General features: G+C 35.6%; 1 protein-coding gene across 1 annotated transcript; it reads right to left on the bottom strand.

Moving 5' to 3' along the window:
• Window position 1: 1 nt before the first annotated feature.
• Window positions 2-3,691, bottom strand: LOC112801306 (uncharacterized). The gene is made up of 6 exons (XM_025843966.3): window positions 3,007-3,691; window positions 2,093-2,258; window positions 1,622-1,798; window positions 1,448-1,531; window positions 791-872; window positions 2-697 (listed from the first exon to the last, which is right to left on the bottom strand). The coding sequence occupies exons 1-6, from the start codon at window positions 3,396-3,398 to the stop codon at window positions 261-263; spliced, it is 1,338 nt and encodes a 445-aa protein (XP_025699751.1). The 5' UTR covers window positions 3,399-3,691; the 3' UTR covers window positions 2-260.
• Window positions 3,692-27,981: the final 24,290 nt, after the last annotated feature.

Genomic DNA, 27,981 nt, shown 5'->3' with positions numbered 1-27,981 from the left:
GTTTGATAATAACGCTCTCAAGTGGATTATCTTCTTTTTTTTTTTTCAATTATAATAATTAATAATAAAACCAAGACATACTATCGCAGCTTTGCATTCTCAGGCTCTAGAGCCACATGAACCTAACAAGGTTGAAACTGGTACAAAAAATAACCACAAAACTAGCATTTAATATAATAGGATAAATATGCCAGTCTAAATATAATGTGATTAATCTTCAGAAGGAAGATAAATAGAAGCTCCACCAGAATCTGGATTATTCATCTCCGTGCAAATCTGTGCCCTGCACCCAACAACAAAGCTCTGCCAACTGGACCATTGTGAACACCCAAAACCAGAGCAACAGTCCCACCTATAGCCAGCCACTTCCAGTCGATACCATGACCCTTTTGTCTACCATTATTAATTATACCCTTCACTTCCTCTTCTCTGCATGACGCAGGCACCGAGCAATGCATGTTTGTTTCTGAAGATATCTTGGTTGTTTTACTTGCCATCAGTGCACATCTTGACAGAGAAGTGTCTGTTTTCCTAGTATTCTGGTATGCTCTCATTCCAGAGTGCAATTTCTTGACGGCTCCCCACATCCCATGACGGACTCCCAACTTTGCAACATCTTTAGGGATTCCCATGTCTTCATAATGTAAGAGGGTAACCTCGCATGCAGTCAGCTGACCATCTCCTTTGCGAGACTCCACTGTGTCAAACGTCCGATATCAGCAGTTGAAACCATCACCTCTCAATAATTACAAGTAACCATCAAAAAATGATTCTTCTTTACAATTCTTACCTGATTTGATTGCCCAACTAGAAAAATAAAGGTCTACGCGTCTGGGCTTGTCACGTTTTGGCAAACTTGCATAGGGCACTCCCTAAAACATTGAAGATTAAAGAGTAACAAACCTTGTGCTAACACAGAATAATCAGCACAAATATAAATTTAGGTAAGTCGTGAGATGAAATTAGCATATGCACTGTGCAGAAAGCAGGGGAAAAAATTAATCAGTCTTTGCATTTGATGGAAGAAACTGTTATGAAAACTGCAAAGGCAATGAAACACCAGACAAATTTCTTTTGATAAACTGAAGTCCCAAGCCACTCTCTTGCACCTTATAATGTTGCAACTTTATTGAATTCTTAATTCGTGAAAACTTCTGGCATTAAATACCAAAAACACACAGAAATGTCATGAGATATCAAAATGATAAGTCTCATGAACAATTGCGCGTAGACATGAATACTTTCAAGTTTCAACTATCCCAAAATAGTATCTCAAACCATATCAACAACCCAAACTTTGAAACTTGATTAGAAATAGCAGACAATAATATCTTGCAAGCATTTGTAATATACTAAAATGTAGGGTGGAGACTAGCTATGGTAAAAGAAACAGAAATAAACTGCCAAAAGATTCCAGAAATTGTGGTGAACAGTGTCACAACCATACCTTTGTCACACAATAGTATGTATTTCCAGCCTGCCATATTCTTCGAGCAATAACGTATTCTCGATCGCTGCAGAAAAATGGGAACTAGGCCCAGAAAGGGGTAAAAAAGGTATCAGTAAAGCAAATACCATCATTTGCTTGACATAAACAGTCTAAGATCTTTAGTCCAAATACCTTTTTAATCCAGTGAGTAACCATTGTTCCATTATGAGGGCATTCCTCCAATACTTTGCAGTATGCAAGCATAGTATCCCATTTACGACGAAAGTCATCATCCCAGAAAAAATCCCTCACCAGCTCTGGGGTTGCATCTTCAAAGACAGTTCTGCTCCGGTAAATTGTAGGACCGTTCTGTTAGCATATCCAATATCAGATGCTGATTTATTTTTGCTGTGGAATTAGAGAATCAGAAAGAAATACGTAATGGAAAATGGAACAGAATTATGTATTGATCATCATTATTATCATCCACACAACAGATGATGGTACGGTTATGGTGTTTGTTTTAAAACAAGGAACAGAAATTAACGAGATAAATCCTCTTTCAACTAGCAGGCAACAGAGGCACCGATAGAAATGAAATCTAAATTCACCAATAATATAGGCAGAATATCCATGAGACGGAAAAGTGAACCTAGATTCTACCTCAGGATCATGACGCCAAGCTTGGTATTGCATGGTTGGTGTTGTCTTTTCCATAAAACTTTGCCAGTCCATCTCTCCATCATTCCCTTCTAGAAGATGAAGAAAATGTTCCAAATCAGCTTGTGTAACAAGATCCTGCCCTTTATCATCAGCCTTATCACTGGACCTAATTCATGTGCATTAACCAAGTTGTAAAGTGAATTAAATGTTTCATGATGCCTGTATGAATAAAATTAAAATATGTAGAACAGCCATTCAATAACTAAAACCAAGCAAGTATTAAGGTCATTATTACAGGGCATTTGTGAAATTCCTGACGCCATAAATAAAGAAGACGATAGTCACATTGATGGAGATACGACACAAAGACAATCCCCCAATTTAACGGACAGAGCGATGGGGGAAATAAAATGCCAGACACAAGCACTGCAAACTTCGATGTTTTCAGTGTAGCAACCAATCAATTTCTTAACAGTTAACACTATTCCCTAGAAATGCAGAAAATCTAAATGTAAAAAACAAAAAACAGTAATAAGCAGTAAACTAGTCAATGGATAATCCATGAAAACAGTAATAATATACCCCCTAGAACAATTGGCTTATCCTAATGCGTAAATACCCGTTCCAGTTTGTTAGTAGAGGATCTCTTGCCCTAACCTACCTTGCTCCCTTGCTAAATGGATATAACCAGAGAGCTTCGATGCACCTTCCTTGTAATACAATTTTTCACGAAAGCATTCCTAGTTTAATATTCACCATCATCAAAACCAGATAAATCAAAGCTCGAGCTAGCGCTTGAATTTCGAATTTGCAGTAGTTATCAAAATAAGCAGCATTGACATAAAATAATTAAATTAAAAAACAATGTAGAAAATAGACAAACAAGTAAAAGAGGTGGAGAATTGAGGAGGCACCTCGAAGTATCTCTGGCAGGGTTGGGGGAATTGGATTCAGCAATGTCGTCGGATTTGGAAGGATGCTGCTCCTGCTGTTGCTCTTTGGCTTTGGCTTTGCCTTTGAGATTGAACCAATAGGTACGGCAGATGGAGAAGGCGGAAAGTGCGGTGAAGGCGAACCAGAGTCGGCGGGCACCGAATCCCGGCGGAGCCGTCCAGAGGAAACGGAACTTGCTGCGGAGGCCGAGGAAGACGAGGCCAGTCCATCGCGGGCGCCAGGACCACCCGATGACAAGGCCAATCATGACGGCGAGCCAAATCGGCACCGCGCATAGCAGTATGTCGACGAATGTCTCCGTTATGGAGGGATTCTTCATGAACTCAACCAGATCGAAGAAAGGTTCATCCATTTTCAAAGAATCTGTCTCTCTCTCTTTCTCTCTTTCTCTCTCTTATCGAAATCGTAACGGAATTTCAGAAGATGGAAACCCTGTCGTTGCAGCTCAAGAGGACACACCCAACCAGCTCCTTCCGTTCCATTCCCTTCAACAAACGCAACGCAACGCTTTGCTTCACGACGCGCTATACAAATAAGACTTCGAATAACCTCTTTCCCTTTTTTTTATTTTTAGGATTAGGAGAGAGAAAGTACTACAGCGGTTTACACAGTAAGAAAGTTGTGCCACGTGGCAGAGTCGTTGCCGTCGATGCGGTCGCATTTAATTTGTTTTAAGATTAGTTAGGTTGGTGACAATTCAAGCCCGCTAACCTTATCTCAATGATTAACCCCAAAGTCAAGTACATGTGAAGCAGTGAGGGATTTTTCTACAATCTGTTGGTGTTTAGCTTAGCTGTAATTTACTTTTTCTAAAGAAAAATTTGATTATGTATGCCTATTAACTAGCTTTAATAGATCTATATCTAATTATCTATGCATTAGTTTAGTTTTTATCGAGCGGAGAAAGACTTCCATGCACTAGTTTAGCTTTTATCGTGTGGAGAAAGACTTCTTTAACCGTATCTATGTGTATTTTTTATGTAACGTGTGCAACCTTTTTTTTTTTGTCTTTTGGATTTCGTTGGGTTTCGATTTTGGAAGGTGTTGGATTGTTTTATGTAGAAGTTAAAAAAGGCTTGCTACCCATAGTAAAGGCCAAGACCCAACTTGAGCCTAACCATATCCTCAGACCATCCCAAAAAAAAAAATTCAAACCTCATCTCTGAAAATAATTAATGGTCTGTTACAAAAATAACAAAATGTTGTGATTAGAATGGGGATGTAGATGTTTATTTATTATAGGCAATTTATGTTCTCAAAGATGAAATGCATTAAAAAAATTTGAAAACGTAATGTATATAAATAGGAAATTAAACCTCAAGCAATACACACAACAATAATAAAGTATTTTTCTCTTTCTTTACATGCTATATATATATATATGAATTATTTCTATTATATTGAAATATTAATTGTGGTGAATATTAATACTAGAGTTATTTATTTACACTTCTTTATTTTATACTTATTTTTTCTTCTTTATTTATTTATTTTACAACACATTATCAGTATAAGACTCGTATAAGACTCTGATCAAATTTTAAAAAGACTCAGGTAATAAATTTTTATTATGTCAAAGCTCTCTCATTTTGAATTTAATGCTCTTGATATATCTGAAAATAACTACTTATCATGGATACTAGATGGCGAAATCCATCTTGATTCAATGGATCTAGGAGATACCATTAACACTGAAAATAATACATTCCAGAAGGATAAAACCAAAGCCATAATCTTCCTTCGTCGTCATCTTTACGAAGGATTGAAAAATGAATATCTCACACTAAAAGATCATGCAGATCTATGGAAAAACCTTGAAAAAAGGTATAATTATCAAAAGACAGTGATACTTTCTCAAACTCGATATGAGTAGACGCACTTACATCTACATGATTTTAAATCCATAAATGAATACAATTCAGCAATGTTTCGAATTACCTCACGAATGAAATTATGTGGGGAAAAGATAACTGATAATGACATGTTAGAGAAAACTTTCTCGACCTTCCATGCCTCGAATGTGCTCCTGCAGCAGCAGTATCGAGAAAAAAATTAAAAAATATTCTGAGCTAATTTCTTGCCTTTTTGTTGCTGAGTATAATAATGAATTGCTTTTAAAAAATCATGAAGTGTGCCCAACTGGCACTGCCCCAATTCGTGAAGTAAATTGGGCAAATCATAACCCCAGAAGAGGTAAATGGTAAGGTTTTGATAATAAGAAAAATTATGTTCACAAGAAATGATCTCACCAAAAGTGAGATAATGGACAAAATAAATCAACAAAGGATAAATATTTTCATTGTGGTGGAAAGGACCATTGGTCACGTACCTATCATACCCCAAAGCACCTAGTTGATCTTTGTCAAGCATCATTGAAAAAAGACGACAAAGAGAAGGAGACGAATTTTGTTTCAAAGAATGTTGCTGAAAATTACACCACTTATCATGAAGTATTTGATTTCTTTGAGGATCCTGAAGGAAATATTGGTTATTTGATCAATAATGAAAAAGTTTGATATTTAGGTTCAATACTTATGTAAGTAAATAAATAATGTAAAAAAAAATTTAAGTCTTATTCCCAATGTATTTAAATTTCAAGTGTGATGTATATAAATAATATTTAATAAAATATATATGTTTATGAATTTCAAAATTACTAAATATGTCAAGTTCTAAAATAATAATAATAATAAAGTTTTTAGTATATGATACTATGTACAGTATTTCTTAGAAAAACAATTTCAATCAAGAAAATAATTTTCTTGTGCATATACTTTTACTCATTTTATTATTATTATTTGTCTTTAAAAAAAATAACAAGGACATATAGTAAAGATGTTTTCCTCTGCGAATAATGCAAGTTCGCATGCCATTCTCAAAAGTAACATATATTTTACACATCTTATACCAAAAGAAGAATATGTTAATACTATTATTGGCTCCGCTAATGTGATAGAAGGCTCTGAAAGAGCTATGATTTTGTTTTCCAGATGAACAAAATTTATAATAAATAATGCACTATTGTCTATCAAGTCTCTAAGAAACTTATTGAGTTTTAAAGATATTCGTCAGAACGGATATCATATTGAAACAATGAATGAGAAAAATCATGAATACTTATATATCACAACTCATGATTCAAATAAAATGTTATATTAAAAAAGTTACCATCGCTTTCATCTGGGTTATATTATACTGAAATTAGTACAATCGAATCACATGCCACTGTAAACCAAAAGTTTACTAGCCCGAATGAATTCTTAACTTGGCACGATCAGTTGAGTCATCCTGAAACAACCATGATGCGGAGAATTATTGAAAATTTCTATGGACATTCACTAAAGAACCAGAAGATCTTTAAATCTAGTGAATTTTATTGTGTTGCATGTTCTCAGGGAAAACTAATTTTAAGGCCATCACTAGTAAAGATTGGATTTGAGTTTCCTAAATTTCTAGAAAGAATTCAAGGCGATATATGTGGATCTATTCATCCACCATGTGGATCTTTTAGATATTTTATAGTCTTAGGCGCATCTTCGAGATGGTCACATGTGTACGTATTGTCTTCTCGCAACTTTACATTTGCGATATTACTTGCCCAAATTATTTGATTAAAAGTACAATTTCTAAAAAATCCAATCAAAATAATTCGCCTTGATAATACTGGTGAATTCACTTCCCAAGCTTTTGATGCTTATTGTATGGCTAATGGAATAAGCGTTGAACATCCAGTAGCTCATGTTCACACACAAAATGGGTTAGCAGAATCACTTATTAAATGCCTCTAATTGATTGCTAGACTCTTACTTATGAGAACAAATCTCCCAACCTCGATTTCTAGGCATGCTATTTTACATGCCGCAACACTTATTCGTTTGAGACCAACAAGTTATCATCAGTTCTCTCCACTGCAATTAGCTTTTGGCAAGCAGCCAAATATTTTCCATTTGAGGATATTCAGGTGTGCGATACCTATTGCACCACCTTCTCACACCAAAATGGGATCCCAAAAAACTTAGGAATATATGTTGGATATGATTCTTCCTCTATAGCGAGTTATCTTGAGATACAAACAGGAGATGTGTTTAAAGCTCAATTTGCAGATTGTCATTTTGATGAATCGAAATTTCCAATATTAGGAGGAGAGAATAAGCCTCTTGAAAAGGAACTTAATTGAAATGCATTATTTTTTATGCGTTTAGATCCTCGATCAAGGCAATATGAACTAGAAGTTCAAAAGATTATACATTTGCAAAGAATAGCAAATGAATTGCCTGATGCATATTCTGATACGAAAAAGATCACTAAATCCTATATACCAGCTGAAAATACTCTAATCTGAATTGATGTCCCAATCAAACAAATGGCCACCAAAACAAATTCACGTCAGAAGCATGGTAGGCCTGTCGGTTCCAAAGACAAAAATCTTTGAAAAAGAAAAGAGGTAAATACTATTCCTATTAAAAAAGATAATGACATAATAAAGATACCTGTAGTTGTCCAAAATTCTGATATAGTTTTGATGCCAAAAGATGTTCAGGTACCTAAAAATTGTGAAAATGACGAGATCTCGATAAATCATGTCTTTACAGGAGAAAAATAGGACTGTGATGAGCGGATATTTTATACGCTTTTTGGGGGTAATTTCATGTAGATTTTAGTATGTTTCAGTTAGTTTTTAGTAAAATAATATTAGTTTTTAGGCAAAAATAATATTTCTGGACTTTACTATGAGTTTGTGTGTTTTTCTGTGATTTCAGGTATTTTCTGGCTGAAATTGAGGGAGCTGAGCAAAAATCTGACTTAGGCTGAAAAAGGACTGCTGATGCTGTTGGATCCTGACCTCCCTGCACTCGAAATGGATTTTCTGGAGCTACAGGAGTCCAATTGGCGCGCTCTCAACGGCGTTGGAAAGTAGACATCCAGGGCTTTCCAGCAATGTATAATAGTCCATACTTTGAGCGAGGATAGACGACGTAACTTGGCGTTAAACGCCAAGTTCATGCTGCTGTCTGGAGTTAAACGCCAGAAAAACGTCATGATCCGGAGTTGAACGCCCAAAACACGTCATAACCTGAAGTTTGACGCCAAGAAAGGCCTTTGCACATGGAAAGCTTTAGTCTCAGCCCCAGCACACACCAAGTGGGCCCCAGAAGTGGATTTCTGCACCAATTATCTTAGTTTATTCATTTTCTGTAACCCTAGGTTATTAGTTTACTATTTAAACAACTTTTACAGACATATCTTGTACCTCATGACATTTTTAGATCTGAATTACATACTTTGTGACGGCATGAGTCTCTAAACTCCATTGTTGGGGGTGAGGAGCTCTGCAGCGTCTTGATGATTTAATACAATTCCTTTGTTTTCCATTCAAACACGCTTGTTCTTATCTAAGATGTTTATTCGCGCTTAACTGTGGAGAAGGTGATGATCCGTGACACTCATCACCTTCCTCAACCCATGAACGTGTGCCTGACAACCACCTCCGTTCTACATCAGATTGAATGAATATCTCTTAGATTCCCCAACAGAATCTTCGTGGTATAAGCCGGATTGATGGCGGCATTCATGAGAATCCGGAAAGTCTAAACCTTGTCTGTGGTATTCCTAGTAGGATTCCGGGATTGAATGACTGTGACGTGCTTCAAACTTTAACCTGCTGGGCGTTAGTGACAGACGCAAAAGAGTGATTCTATTCCAGTAGGAGCGGGAACCAACCGGTGATTAGCCGTACTGTGACAGAGTGCATGAGCATAGTTTTCACTGCGAGGATGGGAAGTAGCCACTGACAATGGTGACACCCTACATAGAGCTTGCCATGGAAGGAACCTGCGTGTGAGAAGAGGATCTCAAGGAAGAGTTGAAGTCAGAGGACAAAGCATCTCCAAAACTCCAACATATTCCCCAGTGCTGCATATCAAAGTAACATTGTTCCCTCTTTTATCAATTCCAGTAATTTCACTTTTAATCCAAATAATCCTATTGACATCCTAACTAAGATTAATAAAATAAATATTGATTGCTTCAAACCAATAATCTCTGTGGATTCGACCCTTACTCACGTAAGGTATTACTTGGACGACCCAGTACACTTGCTGGTTAGTTGAACGGAGTTGTGTTCACTAGTGCCAATTTCTAAAATTCCATAATTTTACAATGATGCCAAAAGGCACAAAATAGGAATCACAATTTCGTCCACCAAGTTTTTGGCGCCGTTGCCGGGGATTATTGAGTTTGGACAATTGAAGGCTTATTTTATTTCTTAGATTAGGAATAATTTATTTTTATTTTTATTTTTATTTTTATTGTTATAGAGTCATTAAATTTTGATAGGATAATTTCTTTTCAAGAACATCTGCATCAAGTGTCATATTTATTCCCAATTGGCTAAAGCATTGGCTTATATTCTTGATAAGGGAGCACCAGTACTTTTGAAAATCTTTTTCAAAAATAATTTTTCTTGATTTAATCCTGTGCCAAACTCCAAGTTTGGTGTTTTATTGTTAACTTTTATAATTTTCGAAAATTTTCTTAAAGTTTTCTAAAAATTTTAAGTTTGGTGTTCTTCCTTTTGTTCTTGGTGTTCTTGTGAATCTTCAAGGTGTTCTTGAGTTTTTCTTGTGTCTTGATCTTAAAAATTTTTAAGTTTGGTGTTCCTTGGTGTTTTCCCTCCAAAAAAATTTTCGAAAATAAGGAGCACTAGATCTAAAAATTTTAAGTCTTGTATCTCTTGTGTGTTTTTCTCTTTCTTTATAAAATTCAAAATTCAAAAAAAAAAATTTGTTTTCTAACCAATTTTAAAAACTACTTTTTCGAAATTTTTAATATAAAATCCAAATTTCAATTTCAAATTTTTCAAAAATTTTCACAAAGTACTTTCAAAATATTTTTACAAATTCTATTTTTATTTATTCCATTATTATAACACAGATAATAGCAACATACATATCATCTCTTTTATTCCATTATGGAATTAAATGGGAGTGATCAGTCCAAGAGGACTCTGGGGTCATATGCTAACCCCACTACTGCTTCATATGGGAGTAGTATTTGTATACCCTCCATTGGAGTTAGTAGCTTTGAGCTGAATCCTCAGCTCATTATCATGGTGCAGCAAAACTGCCAGTATTATGGTCTTCCACATGAAGAACCTACAGAGTTTCTGGCACAATTTCTGCAAATTGCTGATACAGTACATGATAAGGAAGTGGATCAGGATGTCTACAGATTACTACTGTTTCCATTTGCTGTGAAAGATCAAGCTAAGAGGTGGTTAAACAACCAGCCTAAGAACAGCATAAAAACATGGAAACAGCTGTCAGAAAAATTCCTGAATCACTATTTCCCTCCCAAACGGATGACACAGCTAAGGCTAAGCATCCAAGGCTTCAAACAAGGAGATAATGAATCCCTTTATGATGCCTGGGAGAGATACAGAGAGATGCTAAGAAAATGTCCCTCTGAAATGTTTTCAGAATGGGTGCAATTAGACATCTTTTACTATGGGCTTACAGAAAAAGCTCAGATTTCTCTAGACCACTCAGCTGGTGGATCTATACACATGAGAAAAACAATTGAAGAAGCTCAAGAGCTTATTGATACAGTTGCCAGAAATCAGCATCTGTATCTGAACAGTGAATCTTCCGTGAAAGAAGAAGCTAAAACAGTAACTGCAGAACTCAGTCCGGTGGATCAGGCTAATAAATTCAATCAGCAATTAGATTTTCTAACTCAGCAGCTAGCCGAATTCAAGGAAATATTACAGGAAACAAGAATGGCTAACAGGAACATGGAAGTACAATTAAAGCAGACAGAAAAGCAACTGTCAAGACAAATAACAGAAGAATGCCAAGCAGTTCAATTAAGAAGTGGGAAAACATTAAATACCTCACTTCAAAGTAGCAAGAAGACAGGAGATGAACAAATGGCTACTAAAAATCCCTCTGAGGACAAGCAGAGCCCAGAAAGGGATAAAACTGGCGCTGAACGCCCAAACCATGCTTATTCCTGGCGTTCAACGCCAGAAACAAGCATGGATCTGGCGTTGAACGCCCAAAAGGAGCATGGTTCTGGCGTTCAAACGCCAGTAACAAACAAGGAAGTAGCGTTTGACGCCACTCCAGCTCCCACCACTAGCATTCAAATGCCAGTAGGGAATCAGTCACATACAAGTGCTGACCTTTCTAAAAAGGCTTCCCAACCCACTTCTGTAGGTAATAAAACTGCAGCAACTAAGGTTGAGGAATACAAAGCCAAAATGCCTTATCCTCAAAAACTCCGCCAAGCGGAACAGGATAAGCAATTTGCCCGCTTTGCAGACTATCTCAGGACTCTTGAAATAAAGATTCCGTTTGCAGAAGCACTTGAGCAAATACCCTCTTATGCTAAGTTCATGAAAGAGATCTTAAGTCATAAGAAGGATTGGAGGGAAACTGAAAAAGTTTACCTCACTGAAGAATGCAGTGCAGTCATTCTGAAAAGCTTACCTGAGAAGCTTAAAGATCCTGGGAGCTTTATGATACCATGCACATTAGAAGGTATTTGTACCAAGCAAGCTTTATGCGATCTTGGGGCAAGTATCAACCTAATACCTGCATCTACTATCAGAAAGCTTGGTTTGACTGAAGAAATCAAACCAACCAGGATATGTCTTCAACTTGCTGATGGCTCCATTAAATACCCATCAGGCGTGATTGAAGACATGATTGTCAAGGTTGGGCCATTTGCCTTTCCTACTGACTTTGTGGTGCTGGAAATGGAGGAGCACAAGAGTGCAACTCTCATTCTAAGAAGACCTTTCCTAGCAACTGGCCGAACCCTCATTGATGTCCAAAAAGGGGAAGTGACCTTGAGAGTCAATGAGGAGGAGTTCAAGTTGAATGTTGTTAAAGCCATGCAACATCCAGACACCCCAAATGACTGCATGAGTGTTGATCTTATTGATTCTCTGGTAAGAGAGGTCAATATGGCTGAGAGTCTCGAATCAGAGCTGGAGGACATCTTTAAAGATGTTCAGCCTGATTTGGAGGAATCAGAGAAGATAATAGAACCTCTGAAAATCCCTCAAGAAGAGGAGAAACCTCCAAAACCCGAGCTCAAACCATTACCACCATCCCTGAAATATGCATTTCTGGGAGAAGGTGAAACCTTTCCTGTAATTATAAGCTCTACCTTAGAGCCACAGGAAGAGGAAGCACTAATTCAAGTGCTAAGGACACACAAGACAGCTCTTGGGTGGTCCATTAGTGATCTTAAGGGTATTAGCCCAGCCAGATGCATGCACAAAATCTTGTTGGAAGATGACGCCAAGCCAGTGGTTCAACCACAAAGGCGGCTGAACCCAGCTATGAAAGAAGTGGTGCAAAAAGAGGTCACTAAATTACTAGAGGCTGGGATCATTTATCCTATTTCTGACAGCCCCTGGGTGAGCCCTGTCCAAGTTGTCCCTAAGAAGGGTGGCATGACAGTGGTTCATAATGAAAAAAATGAACTGGTTCCTACAAGAACAGTTACAGGGTGGCGCATGTGCATTGATTACAGAAGACTCAACACAGCCACCAGAAAGGATCATTTTCCTTTACCATTCATAGACCAGATGCTAGAAAGACTAGCAGGTCATGAATACTACTGCTTCCTGGATGGATATTCAGGTTACAATCAAATTGCAGTAGATCCCCAGGATCAGGAGAAAACGGCCTTCACATGTCCATCTGGAGTATTTGCATACAGAAGGATGCCATTTGGCCTGTGCAATGCACCTGCAACCTTTCAGATGTGCATGCTCTCAATTTTCTCTGATATGGTGGAAAAATTTCTGGAAGTCTTCATGGATGACTTTTCAGTATTTGGAGACTCATTCAGCTCCTGCCTTAACCATTTAGCACTTGTTCTGAAAAGATGCCAAGAGACTAACCTGGTTTTAAACTGGGAAAAATGTCACTTTATGGTGACTGAAGGAATTGTCCTTGGGCACAAAATTTCGAACAAGGGGATAGAGGTGGACCAAGCTAAGGTAGAAGTAATTGAAAAATTACCACCACCTGCTAATGTTAAGGCAATCAGAAGCTTTCTGGGACATGCAGGGTTCTATAGGAGGTTTATAAAGGATTTTTCAAAAATCGCCAAACCTCTGAGCAACCTGCTAGCTGCAGACACGCCATTCATCTTTGATGAAGAGTGTCTGCAGGCATTTGAGACTCTAAAGGCTAAATTGGTTACAGCACCAATCATCTCTGCACCAGACTGGACATTACCATTTGAACTGATGTGTGATGCCAGTGACCATGCCATTGGTGCAGTGTTGGGACAAAGGCATGACAAGCTTCTGCATGTCATTTACTATGCCAGCCGTGTGCTAAAGGATGCACAGAAGAATTACACAACCACAGAAAAAGAGCTACTTGCAGTGGTTTACGCCATTGACAAATTCAGATCCTACTTAGTAGGATCAAAAGTGATTGTGTACACTGATCATGCTGCTCTTAAATATCTACTCACAAAGCAGGATTCAAAACCCAGACTCATTAGATGGGTGTTGCTTCTGCAAGAGTTTGATATAGAAATAAGAGACAAAAAAGGGACAGAAAATCAAGTAGCAGATCACCTGTCCCGAATAGAACCAGTGGAAGGGGCGTCCCCCCCTCTCACTGAAATTTCTGAAACCTTTCCGGATGAGCAACTACTAGCCGTCCAGGAAGTGCCATGGTTTGCAGACATTGCAAACTACAAGGCAGTAAGATTCATACCCAAAGAGTACAGTAAGGTGCAATCAAAGAAATTAATCACAGATGCAAAGTACTATCTTTGGGATGAACCATATCTCTTTAAGAGATGTGCAGACGGAGTAATCCGTAGATGTGTGCCTAAAGAAGAAGCACAGAAGATCCTTTGGCATTGCCATGGATCACAGTATGGAGGACATTTTGGAAGTGAACAAACAGCCACAAGAGTCCTCCAAAGTGGCTTCTACTGGCCTACTCTCTATAAAGATTCCCGAGCATTTGTGCTCAACTGTGATAGTTGCCAAAGATCAGGCAACCTGCCTCACAGTTATGCCATGCCTCAACAAGGAATCTTGGAGATTGAGTTGTTTGATGTATGGGGCATTGACTTCATGGGACCTTTCCCACCATCATACTCAAACACCTATATTCTGGTGGCAGTGGATTATGTATCCAAATGGGTGGAGGCTATTGCAACACCCACTAATGACACTAAAACAGTGTTAAAATTCCTCCAGAAACATATCTTCAGCAGATTTGGTATCCCTAGAGTGTTAATCAGTGATGGGGGCACTCATTTCTGTAATAAACAGCTTTACTCTGCCTTGGTACGTTATGGAGTCAACCACAGGGTGGCTACTCCATATCACCCACAAACTAATGGGCAAGCTGAAGTCTCAAATAGAGAACTTAAAAGAATCCTGGAACGGACTGTAATTAACCGTAGAAAGGATTGGGCAAAAAGCTTGGATGATGCTCTGTGGGCATACAGAACAGCATTCAAGACCCCCATAGGGACCTCTCCATACCAGCTCGTGTATGGAAAGGCATGTCACTTGCCAGTGGAACTGGAACACAAGGCCTATTGGGCAACCAGATTCCTGAACCTTGATGCCAAGTTAGCTGGAGAAAAACGATTGCTCCAGTTAAATGAGCTAGAGGAATTTAGACTCAATGCTTTCGAAAATGCAAAAATTTACAAAGAGAAAGCAAAAAGATGGCATGATAAGAAATTGTCATCCAGAGTCTTTGAGCCAGGACAGAAAGTCCTGCTATTTAATTCAAGGCTCAAATTATTCCCTGGGAAATTAAAATCCCGGTGGAAAGGTCCATATGTAATTACAAGTGTATCACCATATGGATACGTGGAGCTTCAGGATAATGAATCCAACAAAAAGTTCATTGTTAATGGACAGAGAGTTAAACATTATCTTGAAGGCAATTTTGAGCAAGAATGCTCAAAACTGAGACTTGATTAAAAGCTCAGTAATAGTCCAGCTAATGACATTAAAGAAGCGCTTGCTGGGAGGCAACCCAGCCATTCACAAAATTTTATTTTTGATCAAGTTTTACAGGTAGATGCTAGAGTCTCTTCAAAGGTGAAATAGCAATTGGTTGAAGTCACAGAGTTACAGAGAAATTTGGAAGCTCACTGGCGTGAAAAAGCCAGTAAGAAATACTTTGGGCGTTAAACGCCCAAAAGAAGCACCCACTGGGCGTTTAACGCCAGTAAGGGTAGCCTTCTGGGCGTTAAACGCCAGAAAGGAGCATCTTCTGGGCGTTAAACGCCAGAAAGATGCACCTTCTGGGCGTTTAACGCCAATCTACTAGCATTCTGGGCGTTTAGAAAAACGCCCAGTAAAGAAGGACTTCCTGGCGTTCAACGCCAGAAAGAAGCATCACATGGGCGTTGAACGCCCAGGAGAAGCAACATGTGGGCGTTAAACGCCCAAACCATGCACCATGTGGGCGTTTAACGCCAGGATGATGGGAGGAGGTACAATTCGTTTTTCTTCATAATTTTTCAAAATTTTTAAGTTTCAATTCATGATTTCTTGCATAAACATGTTTCAAAATGTCATCCTTCAAAATCAAATTGGTTTTCTAAAGAACCCTAATTTCTAAAATCCCTTTTTCAAAAATATCAATTGTATCTTAATTCATAAACATAAATCTTTTTCCAATCCAATTCTTTTTCAAATATTTTTAATTTCTTATCATATCTTTTTCAACTCATCTTATCTTTATTTGAAAAATGCCTTTCCTTCTACTCCTCTCCTTTCCTTTCTTTTGCTTGAGGACAAGCAAACCTCTAAGTTTGGTGTGATTTGCCATGATCACTGAGCTAAAACTCATTAAAATCATGGCACCTAAGAGAACATGAAGAGCAAGGATGTGAACTTAAGGGAGCTGAAGCGTCAGAAATTAATTCTTGAAGGCACCCTACAGACTAGAGGAACATCCACTTCCCAAAATACAGGTTGTTAAGTTCTAATTCTAGCTTTAACTCTGTGATAGTATTATTATAGGATTTTACCTTAGAAGTTATATAGGAGTAGTAGTAATTAGCATATCTATTTTGGTTTTATTTCCAACTAAGTTATAATTTATTTTTCCCATCATCATCAAACATGAATAAAATAGTAGATTTGTAGAATAAAGAGGCAATTTAATTTTTTTTTCGAGTTCTTAATAAGGAAAATTCTAATTATTTATATGTGGTGGCAATACTTTTTGTCTTCTGAATGAATGCTTGAACAGTGCATATTTTTGATCTTGTTGTTTATGAATGTTAAAATTGTTGGCTCTTGAAAGAATGATGAACAAAGAGAAATGTTATTGATGATCTGAAAAATCATGAAATTGATTCTTGAAGCAAGAAAAAGCAGTGAAAAAAAGCAAAAGCTTGTGAAAAAAAAAAAGTGGCGAAAAAAATAGAAAGAAAAAGAAAAAGCAAGCAGAAAAAGCCAATAGCCCTTAAAACCAAAAGGCAAGGGTAAAAAGGATCCAAGGCTTTGAGCATCAATGGATAGGAGGGCCCAAGGAAATAAAATCCAGGCCTAAGCGGCTAAATCAAGCTGTCCCTAACCATGTGCTTGTGTCATGAAGGTCCAAGTGAAAAGCTTGAGACTGAGTGGTTAAAGTCGTGATCCAAGGCAAAAAGAGTGTGCTTAAGAGCTCTGGACACCTCTAACTGGGGACTCTAGCAAAGCTGAGTCACAATCTGAAAAGGTTCACCCAGTTATGTGTCTGTGGCATTTGTGTATCCGGTGGTAATACTGGAAAACAAAGTGCTTAGGGCCACGGCCAAGACTCATAAAAGTAGCTGTGTTCAAGAATCAACATACTAAACTAGGAGAGTCAATAACACTATCTGAATTCTGAGTTCCTATGGATGCCAACCATTCTGAATTTCAAAGGATAAAGTGAGATGCCAAAACTATTCAGAGGCAAAAAGCTACAAGCCCCGCTCATCTAATAAGAATCTGAGCTTCACTTAAAACTCTGAGATATTATTGCTTCTTTATTTCTGTTAAAACCTATTTTATTTATCTAGTTGCTTGAGGACAAGCAACAGTTTAAGTTTGGTGTTGTGATGAGCGGATATTTTATACGCTTTTTGGGGGTAATTTCATGTAGATTTTAGTATGTTTCAGTTAGTTTTTAGTAAAATAATATTAGTTTTTAGGCAAAAATAATATTTCTGGACTTTACTATGAGTTTGTGTGTTTTTCTGTGATTTCAGGTATTTTCTGGCTGAAATTGAGGGAGCTGAGCAAAAATCTGACTTAGGCTGAAAAAGGACTGCTGATGCTGTTGGATCCTGACCTCCCTGCACTCGAAATGGATTTTCTGGAGCTACAGGAGTCCAATTGGCGCGCTCTCAACGGCGTTGGAAAGTAGACATCCAGGGCTTTCCAGCAATGTATAATAGTCCATACTTTGAGCGAGGATAGACGACGTAACTTGGCGTTAAACGCCAAGTTCATGCTGCTGTCTGGAGTTAAACGCCAGAAAAACGTCATGATCCGGAGTTGAACGCCCAAAACACGTCATAACCTGAAGTTTGACGCCAAGAAAGGCCTTTGCACGTGGAAAGCTTTAGTCTCAGCCCCAGCACACACCAAGTGGGCCCCAGAAGTGGATTTCTGCACCAATTATCTTAGTTTATTCATTTTCTGTAACCCTAGGTTATTAGTTTACTATTTAAACAACTTTTACAGACATATCTTGTACCTCATGACATTTTCAGATCTAAATTACATACTTTGTGACGGCATGAGTCTCTAAACTCCATTGTTGGGGGTGAGGAGCTCTGCAGCGTCTTGATGATTTAATACAATTCCTTTGTTTTCCATTCAAACACGCTTGTTCTTATCTAAGATGTTTATTCGCGCTTAACTGTGGAGAAGGTGATGATCCGTGACACTCATCACCTTCCTCAACCCATGAACGTGTGCCTGACAACCACCTCCGTTCTACATCAGATTGAATGAATATCTCTTAGATTCCCCAACAGAATCTTCGTGGTATAAGCCGGATTGATGGCGGCATTCATGAGAATCCGGAAAGTCTAAACCTTGACTGTGGTATTCCTAGTAGGATTCCGGGATTGAATGACTGTGACGTGCTTCAAACTTTAACCTGCTGGGCGTTAGTGACAGACGCAAAAGAGTGATTCTATTCCAGTAGGAGCGGGAACCAACCGGTGATTAGCCGTACTGTGACAGAGTGCGTGAGCATAGTTTTCACTGCGAGGATGGGAAGTAGCCACTGACAATGGTGACACCCTACATAGAGCTTGCCATGGAAGGAACCTGCGTGTGAGAAGAGGATCTCAAGGAAGAGTTGAAGTCAGAGGACAAAGCATCTCCAAAACTCCAACATATTCCCCAGTGCTGCATATCAAAGTAACATTGTTCCCTCTTTTATCAATTCCAGTAATTTCACTTTTAATCCAAATAATCCTATTGACATCCTAACTAAGATTAATAAAATAAATATTGATTGCTTCAAACCAATAATCTCTGTGGATTCGACCCTTACTCACGTAAGGTATTACTTGGACGACCCAGTACACTTGCTGGTTAGTTGAACGGAGTTGTGTTCACTAGTGCCAATTTCTAAAATTCCATAATTTTACAATGATGCCAAAAGGCACAAAATAGGAATCACAATTTCGTCCACCAGACTAAAATAAGACAATTGTCAATAAAATATTTGCATATAATGTGGCATTAAATAAGACAATTGTGAATGACAAAAGCACGTCTTTCAGTGACCTAGGCAAAATCACGAATCGTATAATTTAAGAGCTTCGTCATCAGGTCCAAACATTAGAAGGGAGAATTGCCACCAATGAGCGCTATCAAGCAGATCACACAAGTGAGGCGGTCTTCTGGACTGCATTCTGTAAATATTAAAGAACTAGATCTCTAAATAGGCGTCATAGAAGACGAAGAAATTGCAGCCACTCATGGGAATCTGACAATCGGCGAGATAACAATAATGGAAAATCCTGAAGAGACCCAAAATGGAGAAGAAATTAGCATGTAGTGATGAGAATAACCCTCTTTACCAAGAAAATCTTGAGAGTCAAAATACCAAAAAATTTTGACAAACCAACGGACATGAAGTACGACAGTACCAAAGACCCTCAAGAGCATATCACTGCGTTTGAGACGAGGATGAACCTTGAAGGAGCAGTAGATGCGGTCCAATGTCGCACCTTCTCAGAGACTTTATCCGAACCAGCCATTAAATAGTTCAATGCATTACCACATAGCCTTTTCGATGCTTCCCTTCCTTGTTCGGAATGGTACAGAGGAATAAGTATAGAAAAACCTTGACCCGAGCAGAAATCTCTAAAAATTCGCACACCAACTCAAAAGTACGAATAGCCGCCAAATTATTCGAAGCAATTGAGATGGTGCCACAAAATATCTATTCAAAAGCGACTAAACAAAGTCAGAGAAGGAAAAACAAACCCTGGTCTTTGTAACAAAGGCTCATGAACCTAGATCCAGTTGGGGACCAGGGGAGACTTCAAATTAAGGTAGCAAACTCTCTTGTCCTCCCCAGGAAGCACAAATTCATATTGACGCTTCACCTCACCGTCGCTTCATATGGCACCCTCGTCCCGTAGTTTTTGCAAGTCGTTCTCATCCAACCTAGAGGGCGTCCTCGATATATCAAAAGTCACCCAGTAATAACGATCGGGGACGCCCTTTGTAGGAAAGAATGGATCCCGATATTCCTGGTCAAGTCTCTTCCCTCTATGTGCAACAAACGAAGCAAATAATGCCCATATGTATAGAAAGCAAAATACAAATCATAATACAAAACAAAAGAAGAAGGATGTGTGTACCTTTTTCTAAAAAACAGTAGGAGAGAAATGGCAACAAAAATTAGAATCGCGCACAACAATAGAAAAGTTCCTAGAGTAAAAGAAGAGGGAAGAAAGGAAGGAGAAGAAACAATTTTCACAAGTTTGGAGAAAAAAGAGTAGAGATAAAATAGAGAGAAAGAAGAATAATGAAATAAAGAAAAGGGATAACAATTAATAAGCAACAAAACCCTCCCCCAATCAAACCAAAATATAAAAAGACAGGGGTAAAAGGAAAAATTCATGAGCAAAGGGTAAATTTGGAATTAACCTAAAATCCCTCGATCTTTCCTGAACACGCCGTTATGATGCCTAGAAGGGCGTAACACGTCCAGTCACTAACATATTCAGAACCATCCAACAAACTGTCGAAGAGGCTCGGCTCCAAAAAAGACTCACGTTGATAGCTCATCGATCACACAAAGACACAAAAATAGTACCCCCTGATGCCGATAACGTCAATCAATCCTCTTAACGATGAGACCTGACCTTGCGAACTCTTTTGCTTCGAAGACAACTATTAAAGGCATTTTGTGATATACAATAGCTTATATATTCATGAGAATCTTGTGATAGCTGATTGCTAGTAACAAATATCTGTTTAGTGTAATATCCTACCACATAAATCTTTACGCCTAGCTCGTAAATTAAAGGTGGTGAGGGGCTACGACCTCTAAAAACAAAATTCATACATAGACGTATATGAAAAATAGTTTAACTAGGAGTCTTGAAGAAAAAAAGTTAAGCAAAACCAAGACCAAACAATAACGTCACACTCAAAAAGCATTAAGATAGAAGGCTTATACATAAAAAAAAGAAGAGACATAACATACATAGAATTTCAAATACAGAGATACATAATCAAACTCTAAACTCGAAAACGTGTATTAGAAATTTGAATTTGTTTATTCGACCTTTTTTAATACTTTGAAATATTCGGAAATATTGAAAGTATTATGCAAAGATTTCGAAAAATAAATAATTCTATTTATATGTTCACTCTTTTTTATTATTATTAACTGAAGCCTTTACAAAAGAGATAAAACCGACGAATAAGAAATAAAACTCATTAGGAAAAAAAATATTTTATCTTTTATTCTTATATAACCTAAAAGGAAATCAAAAGAAAATACAAGTTCTAATTCTCTAAGTATACCTCTAAGAGGGACAAAATATAAGTGTATATAAAGTGGAGAATACACACACACATGCACACACACAGGCTAAGTACATAAAATAAAAGTTCCAAAAGTAGATCTTCGCTTCTGAAAGAGTCTCCAGCATGCCCAGCGAGGTGCCTCATGTCCTTCATCTGAAAAATAATAGAATATGTATGGAATGAGAATCGGGAGTTCTCAGTATGGTAACAGTGCCCAAATAGTTAAGATATAAGGTTCTAGGAAGCCAAAGGTAATCCTAAACTTCTACAACTCAGATCAAAGCCTAGAGTTTGCACTAAACCAAAATTAGAGTGATTATATCTAAGGATTCTAGTCTAACACTTCATATTCCGTTCTTTGCAAACCTCCCAATCGCCAAATGGAACAACCCTCAACATTCATCCACCACTGAGGGATCTCTCAGAAACAAACATAAACAAGAGAAACAAGACAAATAAAGAAAACACAAATATAAAAAACAGATACAACAATTAGATCAAGTAGCAGTTAATTACAGTTAAGCAATTAGGCAAGCCAAAACAAATACATACTCAAACAAAACATATAAGTGCATATGATGCATGTCTGCCCTATGGCTAATGAGTTCATCTGTCGGTTATACAGCCAAACCCGACATGTCCGATAGCTAATCCGGATATTGTCTTTTTGTTGTGCACAAATAACTCAGCACATCGGTTGATATTAGAGGGAGAGTACCCTATCACCATAGAGGGAATACGTGCCATGTCACCATTAGAGGGGATATGTGCCATGTCACCATTGCAACCAAAGAGAAATTATAAACAAACGGAATCATCCACTATCATTGCCAAACTTATCACATTCAATGTCTTTTTATCCATTTCATTCGTAATCTTATCTCACTCCATCCACAATCACTATCATAATTGATCAATATCATCATCGCTATCGATCATCACTCAAAGTTTCAACATTCATAATATATTTATTCACATAATTCACATCATTATTACCTCATTCAACAGTATTGGTTCATCATTAACTCAATTCGTCACTCCACAATCTCTCTCAATATCAATCTAACTTCTTCAATGTGTTCACTCTTATTTCAAAGCCTAAAGACTAGCTATTGGACCTTAGATAGGGATGACAGATGTTTGGAAAGTTAGAGGAATTGTTAGAAACTAAAAAATATCACTTTTGCAAAATAGGATGGTCATGCGTATACATGCAACCCCTTACATACGCATGGCTTAAAATTGACAAAGTCGCGTATGTAAATCAGTACTGTGTATACGAGAGTGCTGGGCAAAGCCCAAAACTCGCATCGCGTGGAGCTTTCCGCGTATGCATGCCTTAGGTTTTTTAGAAAAGCTGTTAAGTTGCAGAAATCAATTTTTTTACACCAAACTTTAAACGCGCATAACTTTTTCGTTAAAAATTAATTTTAGTCTGTTATTCAAACGTCATAAATTTCACAGACCCAATTTTTATTTAAAATAAATTTTCCAAAATTTGGGGGTCCGAATGCCAAATTATGGCCCGCCAAAATTAATAAAAAATAAGCTTTTACCAAAAACTTACAAATCCTTTAGTTTTCCAAAATTCTCAATTCAAAACCAACCAAACCACAACCAAATTCAAACTCAAACATTTACATACATCACCAAATACTAATTCCCTACTTATCAATCACCCAAACACCTAAAATATCAAATTTCTATTTTTAACTCATCTCATACTCATCCTATATCACATATAAACACATTCAATAACTTCACAATCATTCCAACACATATCCTCTTCAATTCATATCATCATCATATTTCATAATTCTATTAAATTTACGTACACATGTCCAATATCAAAATCAAATGCAAATATATACACATTTAATTCACCAAAATCAACAATTCAAAACATTTAAGCCTATCTTATGGCAACTAGCCTAAGTTTTTACGCAACATTATATATTAACTACAAAAAATCAAAACTATACCTTGACCGATTTTTTCCAAGTTTAAAACACCACAAAACTCATCTTTTATAAGATTTCAGACCTCCAAACGAAAAATCAACAAATCCCGGCCACCAAAGCTGAGTTCCATGCTCTCCAATTCACCGATTCAACCTTAATTTCACATAAACTCAATCTAATTCATATAATTTATCAAAATTAATATTAGGATTCACAAAAATGATAAATCACAAGGGTTTAGAGAATCTTTACCTTATCCATTGATGGTTGGAGTAAAACTCAACAATTATCCAAAGTTAGATTGCACCTAAACCACCAAAATCATTAAAATCTCTCAATACCTACAACCAAAATGTGAAAACAGAAAGGAATGAAAAACTGGGCATAAAAATCAGAGATTCTTACCACTTTGTTTAGATGGATTTAAAAAAAATTTTAAGACAAAAGCGTGGCTGCATACAGCTCGTTAATTGGAGTTTCGAATTGAAAATTATGAGAAATTGAAATTTGAATTGATTTGGGAATTAAGTTTTGCTTTCCTTCTCCCCTCCTTCAGCGTGGCATTAAATAATAGAGCGAAGCTGATTTGCAGCCTTATATGAGGTTTAGTGTGAGTGGACTTAGACCTACTTAGATCCGGTTTATTCATTTTAATCGGTTGGCCTAACTTTAGATTAAAATATTTAAAATTAATATTTTAGTTCGTATTTTAAATATTTTTATCTCTTCAAATTATAAAATTTAATTTCTTAATTTTTTTGACTCTTAATTAATTTATTATTTAATTATTTATTAATTTATCAAACTTTACATTTAGCTCTTTTTAAGAAAATCTTTTAAATTTGTCCATATCTTAGTGGTGGCAATTCCTGTAGTTCTCACAATAGATCAAATTTATAAACTATAAAGTAGTAGTACTTCGAAGTAAAGACTTATTGTTGTTAGGAAGAGAAAGTGCACAAAAATTTAGCTCACGACTAAGAACAAAAATTTCATATTTCATATACTATATCTATTATATTTTACTAATTTTATAATTAAAATGTGTAATATTATTTTTATTGTAATTAAAATCAAATTTTTCACTTTAAATTAAAGAGTTTTTTCTCTCTTTCTTTATCTCTCATATATTATTATTATTATTATTATTATTATTATTATTATTATAAATTTGACAATAAAAATATATAACATGATATTCTCTAATTATAAATAAAATTAAATTAAAATTAAAAGTGAAATATAGTTATATTATATTATTAATTTAACAATCAAAGCGTGTCACATGATACTTATTAAAATTGATATGAAATATTTTTTTCTAAAATTAATAAATTCTCTTCTCCCATTCTTTTATCTACCTCTCTCTCCTTCTCTATTTCTCTCTACCATTCCCACTCTATATATAGCTTATAATTTATATTTTATATTAATAATTTGACAAACCAAAATGTATTATGAAATATTTTTCATTATAATTAAAATAAAATATTTTTCTTCCGAATTAACAAATTTTCTCTCTCTTTTTTCTTCTTTTATCTTTCTCTCTCTTTTCTCTCTTATTTTTTATTTTTCTTTATTTTTTTGTTCTAAAAAAATAAAATTAATAAAATAATATAATTCAAATAAATTAATAAAATTACAAAGAATACATTAAATTTATAGTTAAATATAATTAAAAAATAATCCTGTAATATTATTCATATAAAAATATATTATTATTATATCCATATTTTATTAGTTTTAAATTTTTATCTTTTATCTTTTTAATATATATTTTCACTTCTTTTTCTTTAAATATTTATTATTTATAATTTGAAGATAATACTTTACATTGTGACTAATAATTAGAATTAATATTCAATTATTTTAAAAAAATGACTTTAAATTAATTTTATAACTATTAATATAAATTATTTTATATTAATATCTAATTATAATGGTAAAAAATATTAATAATATACTAATATTCAAGTAAAATTTATAACGACGAAAGAAGTAGAACCTTCTTTTTTTTTTTTTTTTGGAAACAAGATTGGATGGTAAAAGATCATTGATTATTCATATCAATGTATAGTTAATAATTAAAATAAACTCTTCTGAAAAAAAAATGTAGTTTCTGAATAGAACAATTGGATGTAAGGACTATTGAGATAGTAGAAGGGGATCATAATAATGGCGGGGCATAGCGATGATTGAATTAACTGTGTGTTTGTGCTAACATACTCAGTATGTTTTCTCTCTATAGTCTATTGTGCTACCCTTTTTGACTCCTTTGGCTGCGAAATCGCATATCTCATATCCCATCCCAAAGTACCATATATTTTGTGTGCCCACGTAATTAAAAATCCAAACTGATGTAATTGATGCTATAAAATAAATAATTGTACGGACTGGTATGTCTAATTAATTAGTCTTAGCAATTAGCAAAAAACATTCAAATTGGATTTTATTATGCACGTATCATTATCTTCATAGAAACATATAATTGTAATTTGTGGCATAAAACATGCACCTAATATATATATATGATTGCTATTTATATAGAGAAATTTTTTTACCAACAATTTTTTTTAATGTTTCTTGTTATTATTTAGTTAGTATAAATATTAAATTATTTTTATTAAATAAATTTTATAAATATACGTGTGTCAATTTTAAAATATTTAGATGCAAATTATATTGATTTATGTATATAAAATATTAGTAAATATAGATGCAAATTATATATTTTTTATGTGCAAAATATTTATAAATATGGGTATAAATTATTATTGACCAAATATTAATAAAAAATAATAATATTTACTGATCATATAAGATGTTTATTTATATCTATTAAAAATATAGATACAAATATGTTATATTTGCTTAATAAGACACAAAATATAATAATACACAAAATATATATTAGTGTTTTTCCAAAAAATTAGGACAGAAATATTATATTAAACTTGAGATGACATAGCTTTTTATCATAATTTTATCTTTTAAAAAATTTTAAAATTCTAATTATCACCTTGATCTTCAATAATTTCTTCCATATTAGGAGTAAAATTAATTTTTAGTCAGAAATGTGTTTATGACCTTTTATTAATATTTCAACAACCAAACAACTGAATGTATTTATATCATTATATGTATTTGTGTGTATTAGACTATTAGTGTATATACATATTTTTGTATTCGTGTTTCTATTATCATGAGACAGTAAACAAATTAAACAGAGTATATTCACATTCACATATTAACATATATACATGGGCAAAGGATTGGAGAGTCTCATTGCATTGGATTGAACAGTAAGGCGTAAAGGCATAGAACAAGACCATGAGACCCACAAGCTCATTCATGCATGGCAGCATGACCCACACGGTATTGAAAAGAATGGTTATGATTGCAGTCTTGGGGTTGAAAGAAACACAAACTAAAAAGATACATCTTTCATTGGTTATTTATTACTTTGGTTTTGGATCCCTCCCCTCTCATCAACTCTATAACTCAAAAAGTGAAAGCTCCAAAACTTATATTCTTTGCAACCCTTCACAAGCAAACCCAATTAACCAAAACTTTTTTCAGTCACATTTTCACACTCACACCTCTTTGTTTTTCAACCAATTTGTTGGAAAAGAACAACTAACTGATAGTGCTTAATGAACCTCTTTGTTTCGTTCAAATTCATTCCCATTTTTCCTTCACTCTGATCTCCTTCTCTATAATGTATATAATTACTCCGTGACCTTTAACATAATAAACTGGATTTGATGTTGTTGAAGACTAAAGGATTCAAACACATGAAAACAGAAAAACTAAACTAGTTACCCTGCACTTTCTCTACTTTCTACAGCAAATAAATTTGAACAAAGGAACATATAAGCTTTTATGTAAGAGAAAAGAAAACTCTTACACCCTCATTGAATGATAGCAAACACACCTTTGGAGAAACTTTGAGCTGGGGGGAATGAAGCCTGGTCCGAGATCATTCTGACCATCCGCATATTGGTTAATGGAAGGAATGGTCTCGAACCAGACAGCATTCCCCTCAACTCCTTCATCATATGTATACGTGTGTGTGCGGGGAAAAGTGGGGGAGAATTAAAGAATGGAAGATTAGTTAGTTTGAGAGGAGATGGCAGAGAGCACTGTTGGATATTGATATGGCCATGCATTGCCTTTCATGGTCCCTTCTTATATACGTGAATGTGGGGAATGTGTCGGAAAATAAAACTCCCCCACTTGCTTCCCAACCAAATTGTTGCCATGGATTCACTATTTTACCTTTTCATATATATAAATCCATAGGTATGTGTATATTGTATAGTTTACTAAACATTTAATAAAGTAAGCTTAAGTATTTTTAGAGTTCAGGTCATGGATTTAAACAGTAAAATCAGTTTATCAATGTAATTATCAGATTAGCCTATTTATATTCATTGGGTCTAGGTTTTTTTTTTTTTTTTTTGAACTCTACATTAAGATAGGATTTTTGTATACTGAGTTGTCTTTTCTCTTCTTTTTATTATCTTTTTTCTTGCAACTAAATAGTGAATGTTCTTTTGAATGTGAATTTCCTTTGTCCTTTTGATGATTTTTCTTGTGTGTGGGTGGGGGCAAGCAGGTAGAATTTTCTGACCTATATGGTTGTCTGTTTATAATTAGGGGTTCCCATTTATATTATTTATAGTTATACTTGTTGCAATGTGTACTTTTATTTGTTTTTCTTAAACATAGGCAAATTTATATAAGTCTTTGAAAATGAAAAGGAAAGATAAATTTATGGAATGTAAAGTGGTAAATAACTAAACAGGACCCATATTTGCCTTATTGATGGTAAATGCTTTCACATCAATAAAAGATTGGTTGGTTAGTAGTGATGCAAAAGTAACAACCTCTTTTAGTATTTGTTAAAGGACCTGCAAAGCTCC

Source organism: Arachis hypogaea, chromosome 5, assembly GCF_003086295.3.
Source record: "Arachis hypogaea cultivar Tifrunner chromosome 5, arahy.Tifrunner.gnm2.J5K5, whole genome shotgun sequence".
In the NCBI taxonomy this organism is placed as follows: Eukaryota; Viridiplantae; Streptophyta; class Magnoliopsida; order Fabales; family Fabaceae; genus Arachis; species Arachis hypogaea.
This window is presented reverse-complemented; position numbering and strand designations above follow the sequence as displayed.